The sequence below is a fragment of the Zootoca vivipara genome, chromosome 3 (assembly GCF_965207765.1).
Source record: "Zootoca vivipara chromosome 3, rZooViv2.hap1.1, whole genome shotgun sequence".
Lineage (NCBI taxonomy): Eukaryota > Metazoa > Chordata > Lepidosauria > Squamata > Lacertidae > Zootoca > Zootoca vivipara.
Window position 1 is genome coordinate 69455576 of NC_142586.1, and position 16806 is coordinate 69472381.

At 43.9% G+C, this 16806-nt stretch overlaps 1 protein-coding gene across 3 annotated transcripts in view; it reads right to left on the reverse strand.

Annotated features, from left to right (window-relative positions):
• The window catches only part of PDE10A (phosphodiesterase 10A), a 98886-nt gene that overhangs the window by 50507 nt on the left and 31573 nt on the right, over positions 1-16806 (reverse strand). For 2 of the 3 annotated variants that reach the window (XM_088666316.1, XM_060272803.2), the window contains exons 2-3: positions 9549-9677; positions 3465-3493 (exon numbers count right to left, since the gene is read on the reverse strand). In XM_088666316.1, coding sequence (XP_088522442.1) covers positions 3465-3493; positions 9549-9677 — 158 coding nt within the window. The remainder of the gene's footprint in view (positions 1-3464; positions 3494-9548; positions 9678-16806) is intronic. The other variant, XM_088666317.1, reaches the window with a different exon arrangement.

Here is a 16806-nt window from a genome sequence, read left to right on the forward strand (position 1 = left end):
ACTCCTTCTCCTCCCAGTTCAGTTGGTGGGGGACACAAATCCCTGGACACTCCATTCCTCTCTGTTCTTATCCCCTTTTCTCTCTCTTCCTGCCATGTCAAGGGATGCATGAAATTAGACTGAGGGGCACATGCAGCCCTATGACAGCACACTCCTGCCTTATGCTCTCATGTTTCAGCTTCAGGTTAAGAGTTAGACAAGTATCCAGCAGAAAGTTATGGAAGAAAACCTGGAGTGAATGCATTATACTTACTGAGGACGATGGGCTGAGTGACAAGTATAAATTTAAAGTGCACATCTTCTAATGTATAATACACAACAGCAGAAGATTCTACACCCACAGGGCACATGTAACAAAGTCTAAATATGGCTGAATGCCAGGAAAGAAATGTGAGCAAGCACACACTGGCAAATGAGCAACTTGTCGCTCTCAAAATATATATGCATTCTCCTCCATGATATGTCTTCAATATTTTCTCACAAAGATGGCAAAACCTAAGCCTGCTTGATGGAGCTCTCCTACGCATAAATTTCAATGGGTGTTACTACCAGAGTATATAGGATTGCAATTGGTCATTGTGAATGTAGCAGCCTTACTGTTGCAATTTCCTCCAACACAAAACCCATTTCTGTAGGAGGGTTTGGAAACAATAACACTTCACAGAAGTACAATTCCCAGGATCCCCTGAAGAAGCCATAAAGTGTAAACATTTATATTGTCCATGTGCCCTTAAAGAGATACAGCAGCAACGCATGAGAGAACTACTAGCCACAGATGGCAATGTTTTATTGAAAGCATGCCACAGCAATCAGTGAAGCACTTCAACAGTTTTCCTAATGTTATCTTCAGTTTGGCATAGGGGGAAAGAGCTGGAACTATGCGGGGGGGGGGGGGAAACCATGCAGCTTTCAATGGCTGAATTTCACACAGCTGCATCTCAAATTACCAACATCAGGTGGGAGGCGTATTTATTAAAATGACTGCAAAAATTACAGGAAAAATAACACCTCATGTTGATATTTCTCTAACTAATCCTTAGCAGTAAATCGAGATCCGTCTGTGGTCTAGAAAGCTCTGTGCTAAGATGGGAGAAATAAATAAAGAGAGGGGATTATGGCATGGTAAGAAAGGAAGGGAAAATGTCTGCAATTTCCACTCCCTGACTCATCAATCAGAAAAATGCAAAAACATTCTACTTGGAAAGAACAGGGGTGTGTTGCGAAGAAAATCTCATGCAAGTATTTTCCATTTTTGAGGGGTTGCATTCTATATTATGATTAAGCGCATTCGTACAGTAGTACTCCTACAGCTCAGAATGACAGTGATATCATACCAATAGAACAAAGACTGCTTGGACAAACTCACTCCAGAAATTATGGCAGGACACTCTGATTTAATAAGAACTAAGAGTCTAGTTTTTCTTTTTACTGTTAGTCAGGTTTTTATGGCACACAGGGAAATGGTTTAGCTAGAAAATTTTAAGTACATTTCCATTTTAAAACTTTTAATAATTTAAGGCATTTCCATCAATGAACTACTTTTCAAAACAGTAAGATGCTTTTTATTCAGTGATTTGCTCACAATGTGCATAATTTGGGAAATGGTTTAATGTTGCAACATTTCCAGTACACCATTTCTTCTTATCAATGTTTCAAGTTGGCATTTGAAAGGAGTATGTTCTGTAAATCACAACGACCAAAAATAACTTGAGCAGGTCTCAGTTCAGAAACTAATCAGACCTTTACATGGTAAAGGATCAGCACCAAATTTACCCTCACAAGTACACATAAAATCATATATAATGCAGATACCCGATTATAAGCAGTTCAGGATGGCTTAGTCGGTAGAGCATGAGACTCTTAATCTCAGGGTTCTGAGCTTGAGCCTGAAGATAGGCAAAAGATTCCTGCATTGCAAGAGGTTGGACTACATGGCTCTCAAGGTCCCTTCCAACATTACAATTTGTAAAATTCTTTGTTACGAAGTTCAGGAAGATAATGTAGGATTGGGTACCTATTTGGTGTCACTCATTCCTTAAAGGTAAAGGGACCCCTGACCATTAGGTCCAGTCCTGACCGACTCTGGGGTTGCAGCGCTCATCTCGCATTATTGGCCGAGGGAACTGGCATACAGCTTCCAGGTCATGTGGCCAGCATCACAAAGCTGCTTCTGGTGAACCAGAGCAGCACATGGAAACGCCGTTTACCTTCCCACTGTAGCAGTACCTATTTATCTATTTGCACTTTGACGTGCTTTCGGACCGCTAGGTTGGCAGGAGCTGGGACAGAGCAACGGGAGCTCACCCCGTCATGGGGATTCGAACTGCCGACCTTCTGATCGGCAAGCCCTAGGCTCAGTGGTTTAACCCACAGCGCCACCCGCGTCCCAACCACTCATTCCTTAGCTAAGCCTAATAGATTCAAACGTTGCTCCATATACAATTGCATGAGAAATCTGGAAATATTAATTATTCTGGCTGTGATTCAGACAGCCCTTAAATTATACGCTGGGATATCTGTATTCACAGCAGCACTCTGGAGCACACAATAGCCTCATTCACAGTTAACAAAAGCAGTGTGGATTATTTAGAGGGAAACTGCACATTACATTGCAGCCATGTGTGACATTAACCTGACATTCCTTCTATACTGCAAAATGCTCTTGGAAGGGGGTGATTTGCTGACAAGGGATTGGGAGGAAAGAAAAGGAAGTTTTTAACCAGGCATGTTACCCCTGGAACACTCCCCAGCTGCTTTTGCCCCAACCTAGTGCCTGTGAGGTATGCACAGATCCAGAGTACAACTGTTTGAGCAGGGCAGTTTAAAGAGAAATGGTGGCTGCATAAACCATCCCTTACCTCATGTTCCTTCTACAATGCAAATGATTTCCTCTTGAAAACACTTAGCAAGGGAGAGCCAGCTGCCACAGCTAGAGTTAAAACAAGTATCTGAAAGGTGAGAAATGGAAATGCACACTGGAAATAGACTAGGATCCAACCTCCAAGGGGCCTTTTCTGCCCTCCACACCTGCTAGCCATTTCCCCTTCCTCAAAGGAAGGCTTTTTTGCAGGGTGGAAGGAGGGAGGAAGTTGGAAGAAGGCATCACAATGCAAGGCAAGAGGATGGAAAGAGTGGTGAAACTTAGGTAATAGGGAATTTTTGTTTTTCCAGTGTTTAGTCTAACACTAAAGAAAAAACTCGCTTAATTTTCAGGGCAAGCTGGAGGTGGCTCACACATCCCTAATCACAGTTTCAACACATTTGGCAGCAGAGTACCGTGTCCTTATTTACTTCTTAAGGCTCTGAATGGTATTTTAATTGATCTGAAAGTTGTTAGTGTGCTCATTTCTCTGGAGCTAATTCGATGAAGTGCAACACATCAGGAAATTCATTTCAAATCAACAAAAGGCTGCCCAGACAGTTTTATGTTCTGGGGAACAGAGACACACCTGTACGGTACTTACCCTGCTGATATGCTTAGGAGTTGAAACATCTGTAAGAAAAGGATGCAAACAATTAGATGCTCCTGGAAAGTTCTGGGATAATTTTAATTTTCAAAAAAAAAAAAAATCCCAACGTTAAATAATCCTACTGCTGCTTTCAGTGTCTATTACATCACAATATATTTAGAATTGTTTTATTCCACATCCTTATCTTCAATAGAATACTTAATTTTGGCAAGTTTTAAGAATTCAAATCTATTCAACATATTAATATATGCCTCATATTAGCAGCTTGCAGCTTGCACAAGGAAAAAAGTCACACTTCTATGCTCCCTGAATCTACAGGGCTCATGTCCACTTGGGGCTCATGTCCATCTTATGGCACCTCAATGCTACTAAAGGCACTGATAAGATGGTGTGAAATCTGAACCACAAATTTCCATGGCATTCTTCCCTGGTGCACCCAGCCAAACAATGGGCAAGTGGAAGTTACCAGAAGCTGCAGCCCCACCAGCAGGAGGCATAGGAAACCTGGTATGAGGCATTTTGGGAGAGAGCATGCTGCCATCATATGACAGCAGTGGGTCTGATCCAGACTTCTTTGCTGCCCCATTCTGGGAACTGGCACAGTGAAGGGGCATTTTCTTCCCTGCCCACCTTCTGCCTAGGCTACCATGAGCACCAGGCTAGGGGTGGTCTGGCTCTTTACCTTATGCCTTAATCAAGACACATGAAACGTATTGATGGAATAGTGCTGAGAAGTTTGCTTGAGCTTTCTCTAGCAACACTGCACCAACTGGTCCAGAGAAGGAAGACACATGTCTGATAATTAACTCTTTATTGGTAAGAGAAACCCTTACAGCAGCTTCCTCAGTGCTCTGTATACACATGCTTTTAGCCTCTAGGCACTGTCTGGTCCTATGGAGCAGATGCAGCAACAGTGGGGCCCCTCCCCTCCCCTGGCTTATATACCTTCCTCTGACAGGTTGCATGCCCACAGCCTGAGACTTCTCCTGCATGGAAGTCATCGCTGCTCTTCCCTTTTCAAGCCCCTCCGGGTTCTAGGAGATAGTGGGATGGGTGAAGGTGGAGAATCACCAGAGCCATCCCTTCTTCCTCTGCCACATCCTGGGCACCTTCCTCCGCCTCCAAATGCCCTGACTCTCGCTCCTTCCCTGGCTCCTGCCTTGCAGGTGGTGTGACACCCCATAAATCACTGGGCCCCTCTTCTCCTGGCTCACTCCACTGTTCCCGTCTCTGCCACACACTCTTCGGAGCCCTGCCAGTCCCTTCTAATCCCTGCCTGCCAGATTACTAATCCACCACATATATATAGAATTATGAAATTTAAAACTGAGGACATGCTTATGGGATGGGGCAATACCTAGGGGAGTTTCCAGTTGCTAATAACTGGTGTTTTACAGACCAGCCAAAGTCTACAGGTTTGGCTCAGTCACATAAGAACACATTGTATCCGTCTCTGTGTTTTGTCTTCGCTATACTGTACAATGTTTGGAAAGATTTCAAGCTGAATGCAAATGGTTGCTTTTCCTTGTCATTTGCCCCTCACTAATCAATGTGATGTTCTGACTGATGTTTTTTTTTTCACCTGTATGCGTTGAGGTCCCTTTATATGAAAAAAGCCAAAACAAAATAACCTTGTAACAATAATCCTGCATGATAACAACAACGAGAGTAGCGGTAAATTCCTGTAACTTCTCTCCTCCTAATGTTAATCTGTCACAGAATATAAAATATATTGTCTCACTGGCTCACTTGGTTTCTATGTTCTTGAGTATATTGAAAACAAACAGACTTTTGCTGAACTTTGCAATGCAATCCTCAACATCTGCAGAAAAGTCAAGACTGAACAGTTCCCTCTTTTCAGATCAGCTGACAAGAGAAACAAAAGGAAATACCCCTTGGGAATTGTCTGCTAACGTCAACAAGGGTAAGGGGATCATTAGCAGCAGAAATGATAGGTTACCACATGGGAGAGAGTAGGAATCCAATGTAGAACAGATTTACGTCAAGGGAACTATTTCATTCTCTCCGAAGGAACCCTACTGTAACTACAACATACGTACATTTGTACTAAAGACATATTTTATGTACTGTACTCTAGGGACTGAAAAATATGACACTGAGTAAATGTTCAAATGTCCTCTGGACAAACATGAGCACTGGAAAAATGACAAGAACATACATTCCTTTATTTCTTCAGGATATTTGAACAAATCTGTTTTGAATACGGTAATACTCTACCTTTTCCTGAGGGCTTATCCACACTTCCTCTTGTCCTGCTGCTTTCCCCCCAGGGAAAACCACTCTTTAGTGCTCAATCAGAGCAAATGGCAATTCATGTTCTCTCCAGATTGAGGTTTGCTCTCATTTAGCACTAAAGAGTGGGAAAGGAGTGGGGGCAAAGGGATGAATGCTGTGGAGTAAAGATTCATGATAGGATAGGATAGGATAGGATAGGATAGGATAGGATAGGATAGGATAGGATAGGACAAGACAGAACAGAACAGAACAGAACAGAACAGAACAGAATCATTGAGTTGGAAGAGACCCTGGGGATCCAGCTGTCCCTTAAAATGTTTAGGAGCAAGGAGAGACTCTATATACAGGACAACCCAAATTGTTACTTTGTGCCATGCCTGCTTTGCTCCTGCAGGCTGCTCCGCTCAACATTCAGTGCTGAATTCCCTCAAGGGATCTTCTGAGGCTGTTTCATCACAGTGCTTTGTTCTATGAAAATAGAGGTGTGCTCACCTCTGCAGAGAGAAAGCAGCCTTGAAGAAGAGAGGCTGTCTCATGCAGACGGATGAGTCACCTTTGAAAGTCCAAGAGGCTCCTACCACCCCCACTTTGTAATGAAGTTCTTGTATCAAAATTTAAGAGCAAATGTCAATAAAATGAAAACAGAAATCAACGGTCTTGGCAAGCAAGTACAGAGATCACATTGACTGTAGTGAATAATATATTAAATTACAGAATGTTTTTATTGCATCCCAGTATTATTTCACCTTTTCTTACAAAAAAATCTTGCAACCTTAGCATTAGGCAATGTGATCCCACACTAAAGCCTTTCTATATTTCTCTGAAATATATGCACGTGCGCGCGCACACACACACACACACACACACACACAGAGAGAGAGAGAGAGAGAGAGAGAGAGAGAGAGAGAGAGAGAGAGAGAAGAAAAAGAATGCAACTCTAAAGAGGGATCTGGATGGAATACTGGTCCCTGGGATATGAGGTCTGGTAAGATTGGGAGTATCCATGCAGTGATCACTGTCAGAACTAGACACTCAAAGAAACAAGGACACCGGGCCCAATAGGAGCACCACTAGGACTAGTTGTGCCTGTTCCCAAATCTTGCACAGAATTCTTGGTAGGATCACCACCGGAGGAAAAGCATTGTTGTTGTGTCTGACTCTTCGTGACCCCATGGACCAGACTTCCTCAAACTTGGCCCTCCAGATGTTTTAAGACTACAATTCCCATCATCCCTGACCACTTGTCCTGCTAGCTAGGGATCATGGAAGTTGTAGGCCAAAAACATCTGGAGGGTTGAGTTTGAGGAAGCCTGCCATGGACCATAGCATGCCAGGCACTCCTGTCTTGCACTGCCTCCCGCAGTTTGGTCAAACTCATGTTCATAGCTTCGAGAACACTGTCCAACCATCTCATCCTCTGTCGTCCCCTTCTCCTTGTGCCCTCCATCTTTCCCAGCATCAGGGTCTTTTCCAGGGAGTCTTCTCTTCTCATGAGGTGGCCAAAGTATTGGAGCCTCAGCTTCAGGATCTGTCCTTCCAGTGAGCACTCAGGGCTGATTTCCTTCAGAATGGATAGGTTTGATCTTCTTGCAGTCCATGGGACTCTCAAGCATAATTGAATCCAAGAGGCATAATGGAATCCAAGCATAATCCAAGCATAAAGCATAATGGAATCCAAGAAGCCATGGTTATATCAGAATGTCCCAGGCCTCTGCTCCTGGGTCCTGGAACCTCTAGTAGTAGTATGGGAGGTCTACATTGAATGGGCCCAGGGTTCACTGAAGGTGTCTGAACACCAAGTTGTGTAGTATCCATTCCCCTGGATCCAGCCTGGTGCAACTCAGACAATTGACCTGTGTGTTGGATGTATCAGAGATGTGTTTCAGAAAGACGCTAAAGAGATGCTTCTCTGCCCAGAACAGGAACAAGGTAGTCACTTGTTGCAGATCTGTTTTGGTCCCTCCTTCTCTGTTTATCTAGAATTGCACACTCATGTTGTCTGTTCTAATCAAGACATGGGGCAGGCACCCACAGCAGAAGTACTGAATGCCTAGTTGTGCTGCAGAGTTTGAGCCACTTGATGCTGTGTTGGAATTTGGTGGCTGTCCAGTCCACTGAGACTAACTGTCCCTCGCCATGTGCTCCCCAGGCTTGTAGGCTTGGTATCTGATGTTATGGTTCTTTGATAGCCAAACCTTTCCAAAGGTTGGCCTCCCTGGTCCACCAGTGCATGCTCTCTTATAAATGTGGAGGGATTGGAACATAGAGATGATTGCTGTGGATAATCAACCATTGGTGTGGTAAGAGGAACCACTGAAGCAACTGGTCCCATGTGCAACTGAGCCTGTGAAGTGAATTGTGAGGCTGACAAGCATAGAGCCAGGATATGGGCTAACAACATGATGTCCATCCTCTTGGACAATATCAATAGTTTGGCATCAGCTTTAATCTTGACTCGGGTAGAGAGAGGAAGATCTCTGGGCTTGCGTTGAAGTGGAGGGTGAGCAGAAGGATGATCCTCAAAGCCCATGAATTCCTCCTCAGAGGAAGCCTATGTCACAACCTGTGCTGGGCTAGTTTCCTCTGGGGCACTGAGCTGGACATGCCGTGGCCGGGAAACAGCAGGGAGAACAAGGGTAACTGGTCTTACCTTGTCTCTAGAATGATGGGCCCACTTGTCCTGCTATTCCCACCTAAACTGCTGCTGCACTGCACTGGCAGTAGGCTGCTTGGTGTTTCGTGAAGCCTTATGGGACTGCTCATCAGGCCCCATCAGGGCTTGCTGTGAGCCCAAAGAGGCCATCTTACCCTTTAAGGGAGGACAGAGACTTATGAGGGAATAGAGGGTCACCACACACAACTGCTGCAAGGAAGCAGTGGGTCCCAAAAGCCTGATCTCGCCTGCTCAGGAGCACTGGGCCCATCTGGGCCTTGGCAGGAAACCCTTTGGAAACCCTTTCTATCATGGATTGCAAGGGGGGGTCGGGGGGGGTCTTGACAAGCATAGTTGTTTCTGTAAGAATCCTCTGGTACCAAAGGGATGCCATCTGTAACCAAAGCTGCAAAGGGCTGCTCTGATTTCCAGGGTGGGGGCAAGCACTGTCACAGCCACTTGAAGAGCTTCCAGGAAGCTTTCTAGCATCCTAGCTGCTGCCAAGCTCAGCCCAAAGCCACGATCGGTGAAATCAGATAAAAATTGTAGCCAGGGGAGTAAATGCCCCAGGCAAGCTGCCTGCTTCTCCCTCTTCTGAAGTGGGGAAACAGGAAAGGGGGAGAAAGATCTAGAACTTCTTTTCTTTTTAAAGAAATAATAATAATAATAATAATAATAATAATAATAATAATAATAGGGTTAAAGAGTGAAGTGAGAAAGAATAAGCTAACCCAAGATGACAAAATAAGAAGAGCCAAAGGCAATGTGACTGCTTTGTCGAGGCAAGAGCAAAAAACTGAAGAGGGGGCAGCCTATCTCCTTGTAATAACTACTCCTGCCTTTGCCCATTAGAGGCAAAAAGGAAGCCCAACTCAGCTGATGTATGGCTGTGCTTGTAAGTCAAAATAACTTCTCAGAAAGGAGAAGAAGACATACTTACTCTCCTTCCTTGGAGGTTTTTGAGCAGAGGTTGGGTGGTCATCTGTCATGGGTGCTTTAGCTGAGTTTCCTGCATTGCAGGGGGTTGGACTAGATGACCCTTGGGGTACCTTCCAACTCTACAATTCTATGATTCTATCTCTACTTCTGCTTGTTCAAAAATGTATGGAAATACAATTCCAGAAGCCCAAACATCAGGAGAATGATTCCAAAAGTTACTGAGATATTACCTTCCTCTGTGTTGTGTTTCCTTCTCAGCCATTTTTCCACTGTTTCAGCACTTACACTTTCTGACACAAATTCATCCAGTACCTGGGGATGGAGAGAAAGATAGGCCTTCACTTTTTCATCTGTCAAACCTGAAAAAGAGAACATTGCTGTTTATACTATGACTATTTTAATAAGAAATGTTATGGAAATAACAAAAAAGGCAATCAGGAATGAGCTCTATTGTGCCATGTACATCAGATTCACCTGGCCTGAAGACTTTGCAATAATTCAAAAGGTGATAACAGAAAAATATAATGGAGGCCTGCAGTCTGCAAGTAAGAAATTGCATGAAAGTCCACTAACTGACCACTATGAAATCAACCCTCGAGCAGAAAGCTAAAGGTAGGCAAACAGTTGCTGAGCCTCTGGCAAATGAAAACCAATGTGTAAATATGAAGGGCCAAGTGTCTGGAGAACATTGAAAGAGAGCCAAGTAGACAAGTAACTAAATGGATAAAAAAAGAGAAATATTAATTAAAGCAACAACTTTAATGAATGTAAACATGCATTAATTAGTGTATGTTTTGTTAAAGAAGAAACAGACTTTTGAAGAAACATTGCACTGAGTTGACAAAGCAACACTTCAATGCTTTCAGATACATGTGTCTGAACAAGTTTCAGATGGCACATGAAAAATCTGGAGGGGGGGTGGAATCTAAAAATAAAGATTGCCAGACATTTGCCATATTTCAAAAAGTGAAAATCAGGATGCAAGTTGTTGAGCTTCTGACATGGGTTGCCATACATCCAAATTTTCCCAGACATTTAAGTGATTTCTGTTTCCAACTACTGTGTTCCAGTTATGTCCAAGAAATTCTGGACATAAGGCAGCCCTATTTCCACCCCTCTCCCACCTGCATGTGTGTTATCCATTGATATAGATCTAAGAAGCAATGGTGCATGCACGTGGGTTGAAAGAAATACACAAGTCTCTACTGCTAAGTGGGGGGCAGGGGGAGTGAAGAGCAAAGAAACTGCCATTGCCAGACACCACTGTGTGACAGCAGCTGAATGATGGAATGTACTAGGACTCCTCTCAGCAGCACAGTGCAAGGTCAAGACCTAGAGAGTACCCCATTCATCTCGTAAAACAAAGCAAAATAGGAGCTATTTCCAAATAGATTTCTTCTTCCAAAGAAAAGCATATGAATCGAGACAGGTATGCACGCGCACGCGCACACACACATGCAGAGTAGTTACAATTTGGATATAACCACAGACCTCAAGTTATTGCACTGAAAGGAAAGAGAAAGTGGAAACTTATAAAGGAGGTATTGTGATTTTTATTTTCAAGGGAAAGAAATTGTACATAAAGAAAATATACCATGTCCCACTGCAATGTCCCCAGATTCACTCAATGGAATTACAATTGGCAAAAGCATATAAAGCCTGCAAACGGTACACATGTAGTTGGCTACTTAGGCAGAGATGGCCCGATTCTGAGCTTGAGCCATTGTTGCTCTGGTTCAAATGTGACTTTCCCACAAGTTTCAAAAATGAAACAGGCAACAAGTTTCTGCCAGCATAATTCAAGCTTGACCTAGCCACACACATCTCCTAGCCATTACACAGAGACAGAGGTGCTGGTTCCAACAATATTTATCCCCAGAGAAAAATGGCCAAATGTTCCCTTCATGAGTTTCGAACACAAGGCAAAAATCTTGCATGCGAGTACTGACAAACCTCCTAAAGCTGGTCCACCTGTTTTGTGTGTCACGAATCACCCCTGCTTCATTGTTGATATTGTTGAACTACAGCTCCCATCATCCATGACCACTGGTCATGATGACTGTGACTGATGGGAGTTGTAGTCCCAACATCTGAAGAGTACCAAACTTAAATAAATTTGTACTAAACAAGTTTGTACTAGGAATATGTCCTGCCTGCTTTGAAAAGACAAACCAGCAAGTATGTCTGTCTTTCATGCCTGCAACTTGTACAGCAGGAATGGGAAACCTCCAGATGTTTTGAGGCTATTGCTTCCCATCATACTGGCCAAGGCCAATGTGAGTTAGCATCCTCCAGCATCAGGAAAGCTGCAAGTTCCCTATCCCTATTCTACAGCATGAAAATAAAGACTCTCACTTTAAAGATAACGAGTGGGGAACAGCAGCAAACAATAGAACAGTTCTTAGAGTACTGAAGTAATCAAATACACAAATAAACTGAAAGCAATAATAATAGCCTGACAGACATGGTAGAATTTTAAACAGAAAATGTTAACATACATGACCGAGTGTCATTATTCATGACAGAGTCATTTCTGTGTCCTCACTTACCCTTACTTAAAGCCCATTGATGTCCATGGTCCTGTTTATGCATAATAATGCAGGATCACAGTCACTGAGACTAATACAAGTATCTTCAAAACACTGTACTAGAAAAACAACATCTTACATTGAATAATAATAAAAAAGCAGTTCTGGTCGCCTCATAACTCTGAGTTTAGCATGCAAGACTTTCCTGATTGCAAAAATCCATTTCCTGTCTTCACGTTGCGAGAGTAATACGATACAATATTTTTCAAAGGTGTGTCGGAAACAAGTGCAGCAAATCGCCTAGAGGGAGTAAGTTGCATGTTTTCACAAACAGAAAACACACTGAATATAAGAGTGTTAATTAGTTCTGCTGGGGACAGAACTAATTAGAATAACTCCTTAACTACTGCTTCTCACTGTGAATGCATGGATAAGAAACATTTGTTTCAGCACCAATAATAATAATAAATTATTCCTTCATCATCATTATTTCTATATTAATATTTTTATATAATGCTTCTAAAGCATTCAAAGCATATACACTCACAATCCTTATAACAACCTTGTCAAGTAAGTCAGTATCATTCTTATGGGGAGTATTGTGGCTGAGAGATGTGCCTTATTTATGCATTACTCATGTGTAGCACAACTGGGTGGCAGGGGACTCAGCTACACAGCTGCAAATAAAATGTTTTAAATGTGTTGTGAAGTGCAATATACAAATGTGACACTAGACGGAGAGAGTGAGCTATGCCAAATTCAATGTATTTTTTAAAAAAGCATTTTTTCACAGCTTTGTTTATATGTGTATAGATTCCATCCTGAAGTAGCATCTAGGCACAAGGAGTGGCTTGCAAGTCTGCCATTCTATTCAGACAATTGCTCACAATGCATGTTTGTTTGTTTTTAAAAATCCAAAGTCAGGAGTAAGACTAAAGGTGCAGCCCCACTCTGGTCTGTGAGCATGGCCTGTAAGCAAGTTACACATGTGCAGGGAATGGGATACATGGTCTGCCTAAGGCTACCCTGCCTAGTGAGCTTTGAATTATAGACTTACCAGCTCACAGTGCCTTTTATCAGCTTTGGGTCATAAACCTCACGCTTAACTAGGTAGAGATAGCCTTGCCAGTTATCCATGTTCTTGCTACCTCTTGTTAATATTTTATTACAATGCACTTTGTGTGGAGCTGGCTTCAAAAACAGTCTAGAATTTTTTGTCAGTCCAAAATAGGGTGGAAAGCTTGTTAACTGGGACTGGGTGATCTGACATTACACCTGTCCTCCGAGATTTGCCTCCCAGTGTTTCTTGGCTTAATTCATGGTGCTGGTTTTAGCTTTTAAAGTCCTGGATCATTTGGGGACAGATCACCTCCTCCCACATATAGCTCATATATCTATATATCCTCCCACATATAGATCACCTCCTCCCACATATAGCTACCCAGACAATGAGGTCACCCCTGAAGGCCCTTCTCCAGGTGCCCTCACCAAATAAGGTAAAGCAGTTGGCTACCAGGAAGAAGGCTTTGTCAGCTATAACACGGTGATGATGGAATGTCCTCTTCAGAGAAGCTCACTTGGTGCCCACTATATCCTTTTTGATATGAGGACATTCTTATTTTCCCAGACTTCTAAGCAGATTTTTAATGGCTCTTTAGCAGCATTTAATGGATGAAATTCAACATGGCACTAAGAGGTTGTTTTCATCATTGCATGCATTTCTGCTTGTCAGGCAGAGCAATGTCTCCTCTCTGCCCCCTCATTGTTCTGTTGGTTTTCCCGATCCTCCAGAGCAGATTTTCTTTTGGGAGGGCGCATGGGGGGTGGGTGGGAGAGTTCTTGTGCACTAGCTGGAGTCCTTCTGGTGGCTTTCACCAACACACCAAGTTAGTTGAATCCAGTCAAATGTTTTTGCTTTTAGATCTGTTGCACTGGTTGAGAATTCTATTGAATTGTTTTATTCTTATGCTGCCTAATACTTTTTAATGCCACATTCTGCATTTTAAAATTTCTAAATGGTATTTTAGAATATTTTAACTGATCATTGTCAGATGGCCAGAGAAACTTTGGTTATGGAGCAGAATATAAATGTAAGTGAAATCTCTTCTGCTTTTAAATTCTAGCAAAAGCATGTGTATGCCACCATTTAATATTCCTGCTGAATGATGGAATCTAGTTCTAAGAACACCCAGGATTGCTTCAAGGGAGTTTGTTTTATTGAGCATACATTTCCATTTGTTTCCAGGGAGATTAGAGGACATTGGGTCTTTACTGAGCATTCATTCTGAATAGCTTGCAGGGAGGTTAGGTGACATTGCACCAAGCAGATGTTGTCCCACTTTCCAGGGCACTGTCCTGTCACTTTCCTTGTTGCAAAAGTCTGGTGCCAGGACTGGTTGGTTGGGCAAGAGCTCCAAACCAACTTTAATTATGCAACCTGAACTGGCCAATTGGATCTCACCCAAAAATAAAGACAAAGTGGAAGTGCACAGCATTATAAAACACAGTCCTGTTTACATTGCATACAGATGCAAGTAACACAACCCATAGGTTCACCCAGCTCTTACGTTCACAGAGAACCCCTGAGTATGTTAGAGCACAATAGATCAAGATGCATTACTGTAAAAAAAAATTAAAAAATGAATTTTGTAGAACTATGAATATATGAGTTTCTAAAAATCCAATGTTAGAATACCGTTAAGATATCCACAACTGTACTAATCCTAACCTACACCCCACCCCCAGGCACTGCCTGTTAATAAGTCTTACTTCAGAGTCTAGACTGATTGCAAGGCTGTGACCTTAAATTGGCCTTTACATTCTGGGAAAGCTTTTCCCACCCTGAAGTGGGAAACCACAGGAGGCTCCAATACGGGGTTTGTTTTTTTAATGCTCCACTATGAGACAGGATGGTACATCCCAGAGAGCTAAATAATGTCCTACATATCATGGGAACAGGAAATTCCTACCCTCCGAATTCCTGTTTCAGCATGCAAAAGGAGGGATTCTGCAGTTTATTAGGATGACGGAAGGACTGGCCATGCCTTTGTGGTCCATGCTAGAGAAGTGAATCATAACAGAATACCTTCCTGCCTCTTATCAAGACAAAATCCACAGGTAAGCAATCCCTTTTCATAGTAATTTTTTAAGGCATCCGTGGCATGTGTGTACACTGCTTCATTTGGATTAGAAGCTAATCCCATTAAATGAATCCCTTCTTTGTTCAAAACATCAGAATTCAACAGTAATTTTATAATATCCTTTTCAAGTCAGACATTTTTTTTAAAAAAATAAAGAATAAAGAATCACAATCCAATCAAGTGAAGAATGCACAGCACACAAAAAAGCCCTAAGCATGTGAAACCTCACAGTAGTGCTTGGCCAAAATCTGTCAACCACTAATAAACAGAATGTGTTTTAGTGGAAACAAATTTATAGTATCACTTTCAGTTACAGAGAATATAATTGATTCATTCTCCTATAGAATCCAGGCTTTGTTTTCCCACCAGAAAGCCCTTATACCAGGCATAGGCAAACTTGGCACTCCAGATGTTTGGAGACTACAACTCCCATCATCCCTGACCACTGGTCCTGTTAGCTAGGGGTGATGGGAGGTATAGTCCCAAAATGTCTGGAGGGCCGTGTTTGCCTATGCCTGCTGTCACAGTGGCCGGAGTGGACTACTTCAGAGTAACGACGCTACGCAGCTCTGCATTTTATTCTTTTATTGGTGCTGCGTATTTACAGTGCTCAAGTCATTGCTATTTACACGGAGCGATGTTGTCAGTCGGTTTCAGAACCTCCTAATGGCTTTTGGCGCGTCTTTCTCCAACACAAAAGCTTTGGCAGACCCATCCTCTTGCCCCTCCTCTTCCTGCGTAATTCTGGAGTTGGGGGGATGGGTCTTCCCCCCTTACTTGCCCCTTCCTGTCCCACCTGGGACCCTGGCTCCTCTACCTTGCCTGAGCCTCGGACACGACTTCCTGCTTCCCCACTGGAATCGGAACTCTCCCTGCTTTCCCCTTTGCTCGGGGACGGGCTTGAACTCAGGAGGGGAGGGACTTCGCGATATCCCCTGTCCCTCACATCCACCCCCCTCCCAAGCTCTCCTTCACCCCTCCCCAGGCCCCCCCCATGTGTCGGTGACGACTGGAAGCCTAAAAACTCGGTGCTCTCCGAGCCCGTTGGTGTGAACACCTCCCCCCAGTCCTGCGAGCCCCCCCCTTCCGCCTGGGAGGACGGGAATCCCAAAAAGTCCGTGGCGTCAGAGCTGGTGGGGGTAAAAATGTTTTGCCAATCTGCTCCTTCCTCTGACTGGGTGGATCTTGGCGACACCCATACCTCATCCTCTGGTTCCTCAAACTCCGCTTCCCAGCGCCATGGTGAGCTGTTCTCCCGTGCCTCCTCCTCCTCCCCCTCCCTTTCCATGTGCCAGGGCTTGGGTCTGTGGGGAAAGAGGGCGTGAAATTCTTCCACCAAGAATTCCTCCTGTATCTGAGTGGCTGGGACCCATTCATTCTGGGACGGTGGAGCATCCTCCCATGCCATGAGGTACTCCAGGCCCCCCACCCCCCACCTTGAATCCAGGATGGCCGTGGCCTCATTGAGTTGCTCCCTGCTTTCCCTCTCCCCCCCTCCCTCGGGGGTTTGTTCGCTGTCTCGGAGCCTGCTGCTTTCCCTGTACGGCGACAGCAGCGATCTATGAAACACTGGATGCACCCTCATGTCCTCTGGCAGTGCCAGCCTGTATGCCACCGGGTTGACCTGTTGCGTGACCGTGAAGGGGCCCAGCCATTTGGGTGCCAGCTTTTTGCACCTCCCTCTGGTGGGAAGGCCCTCCGAGGACAACCACACCTTGTCCCCCACCCTGATGACCTCCCCTTGTCGCCTGTGGCGATCAGCCCCCTTTTTGTACGCTTCCTTGGCCCTCTCCAAGTGTTCTCTGAGCTGCTGGTGCACC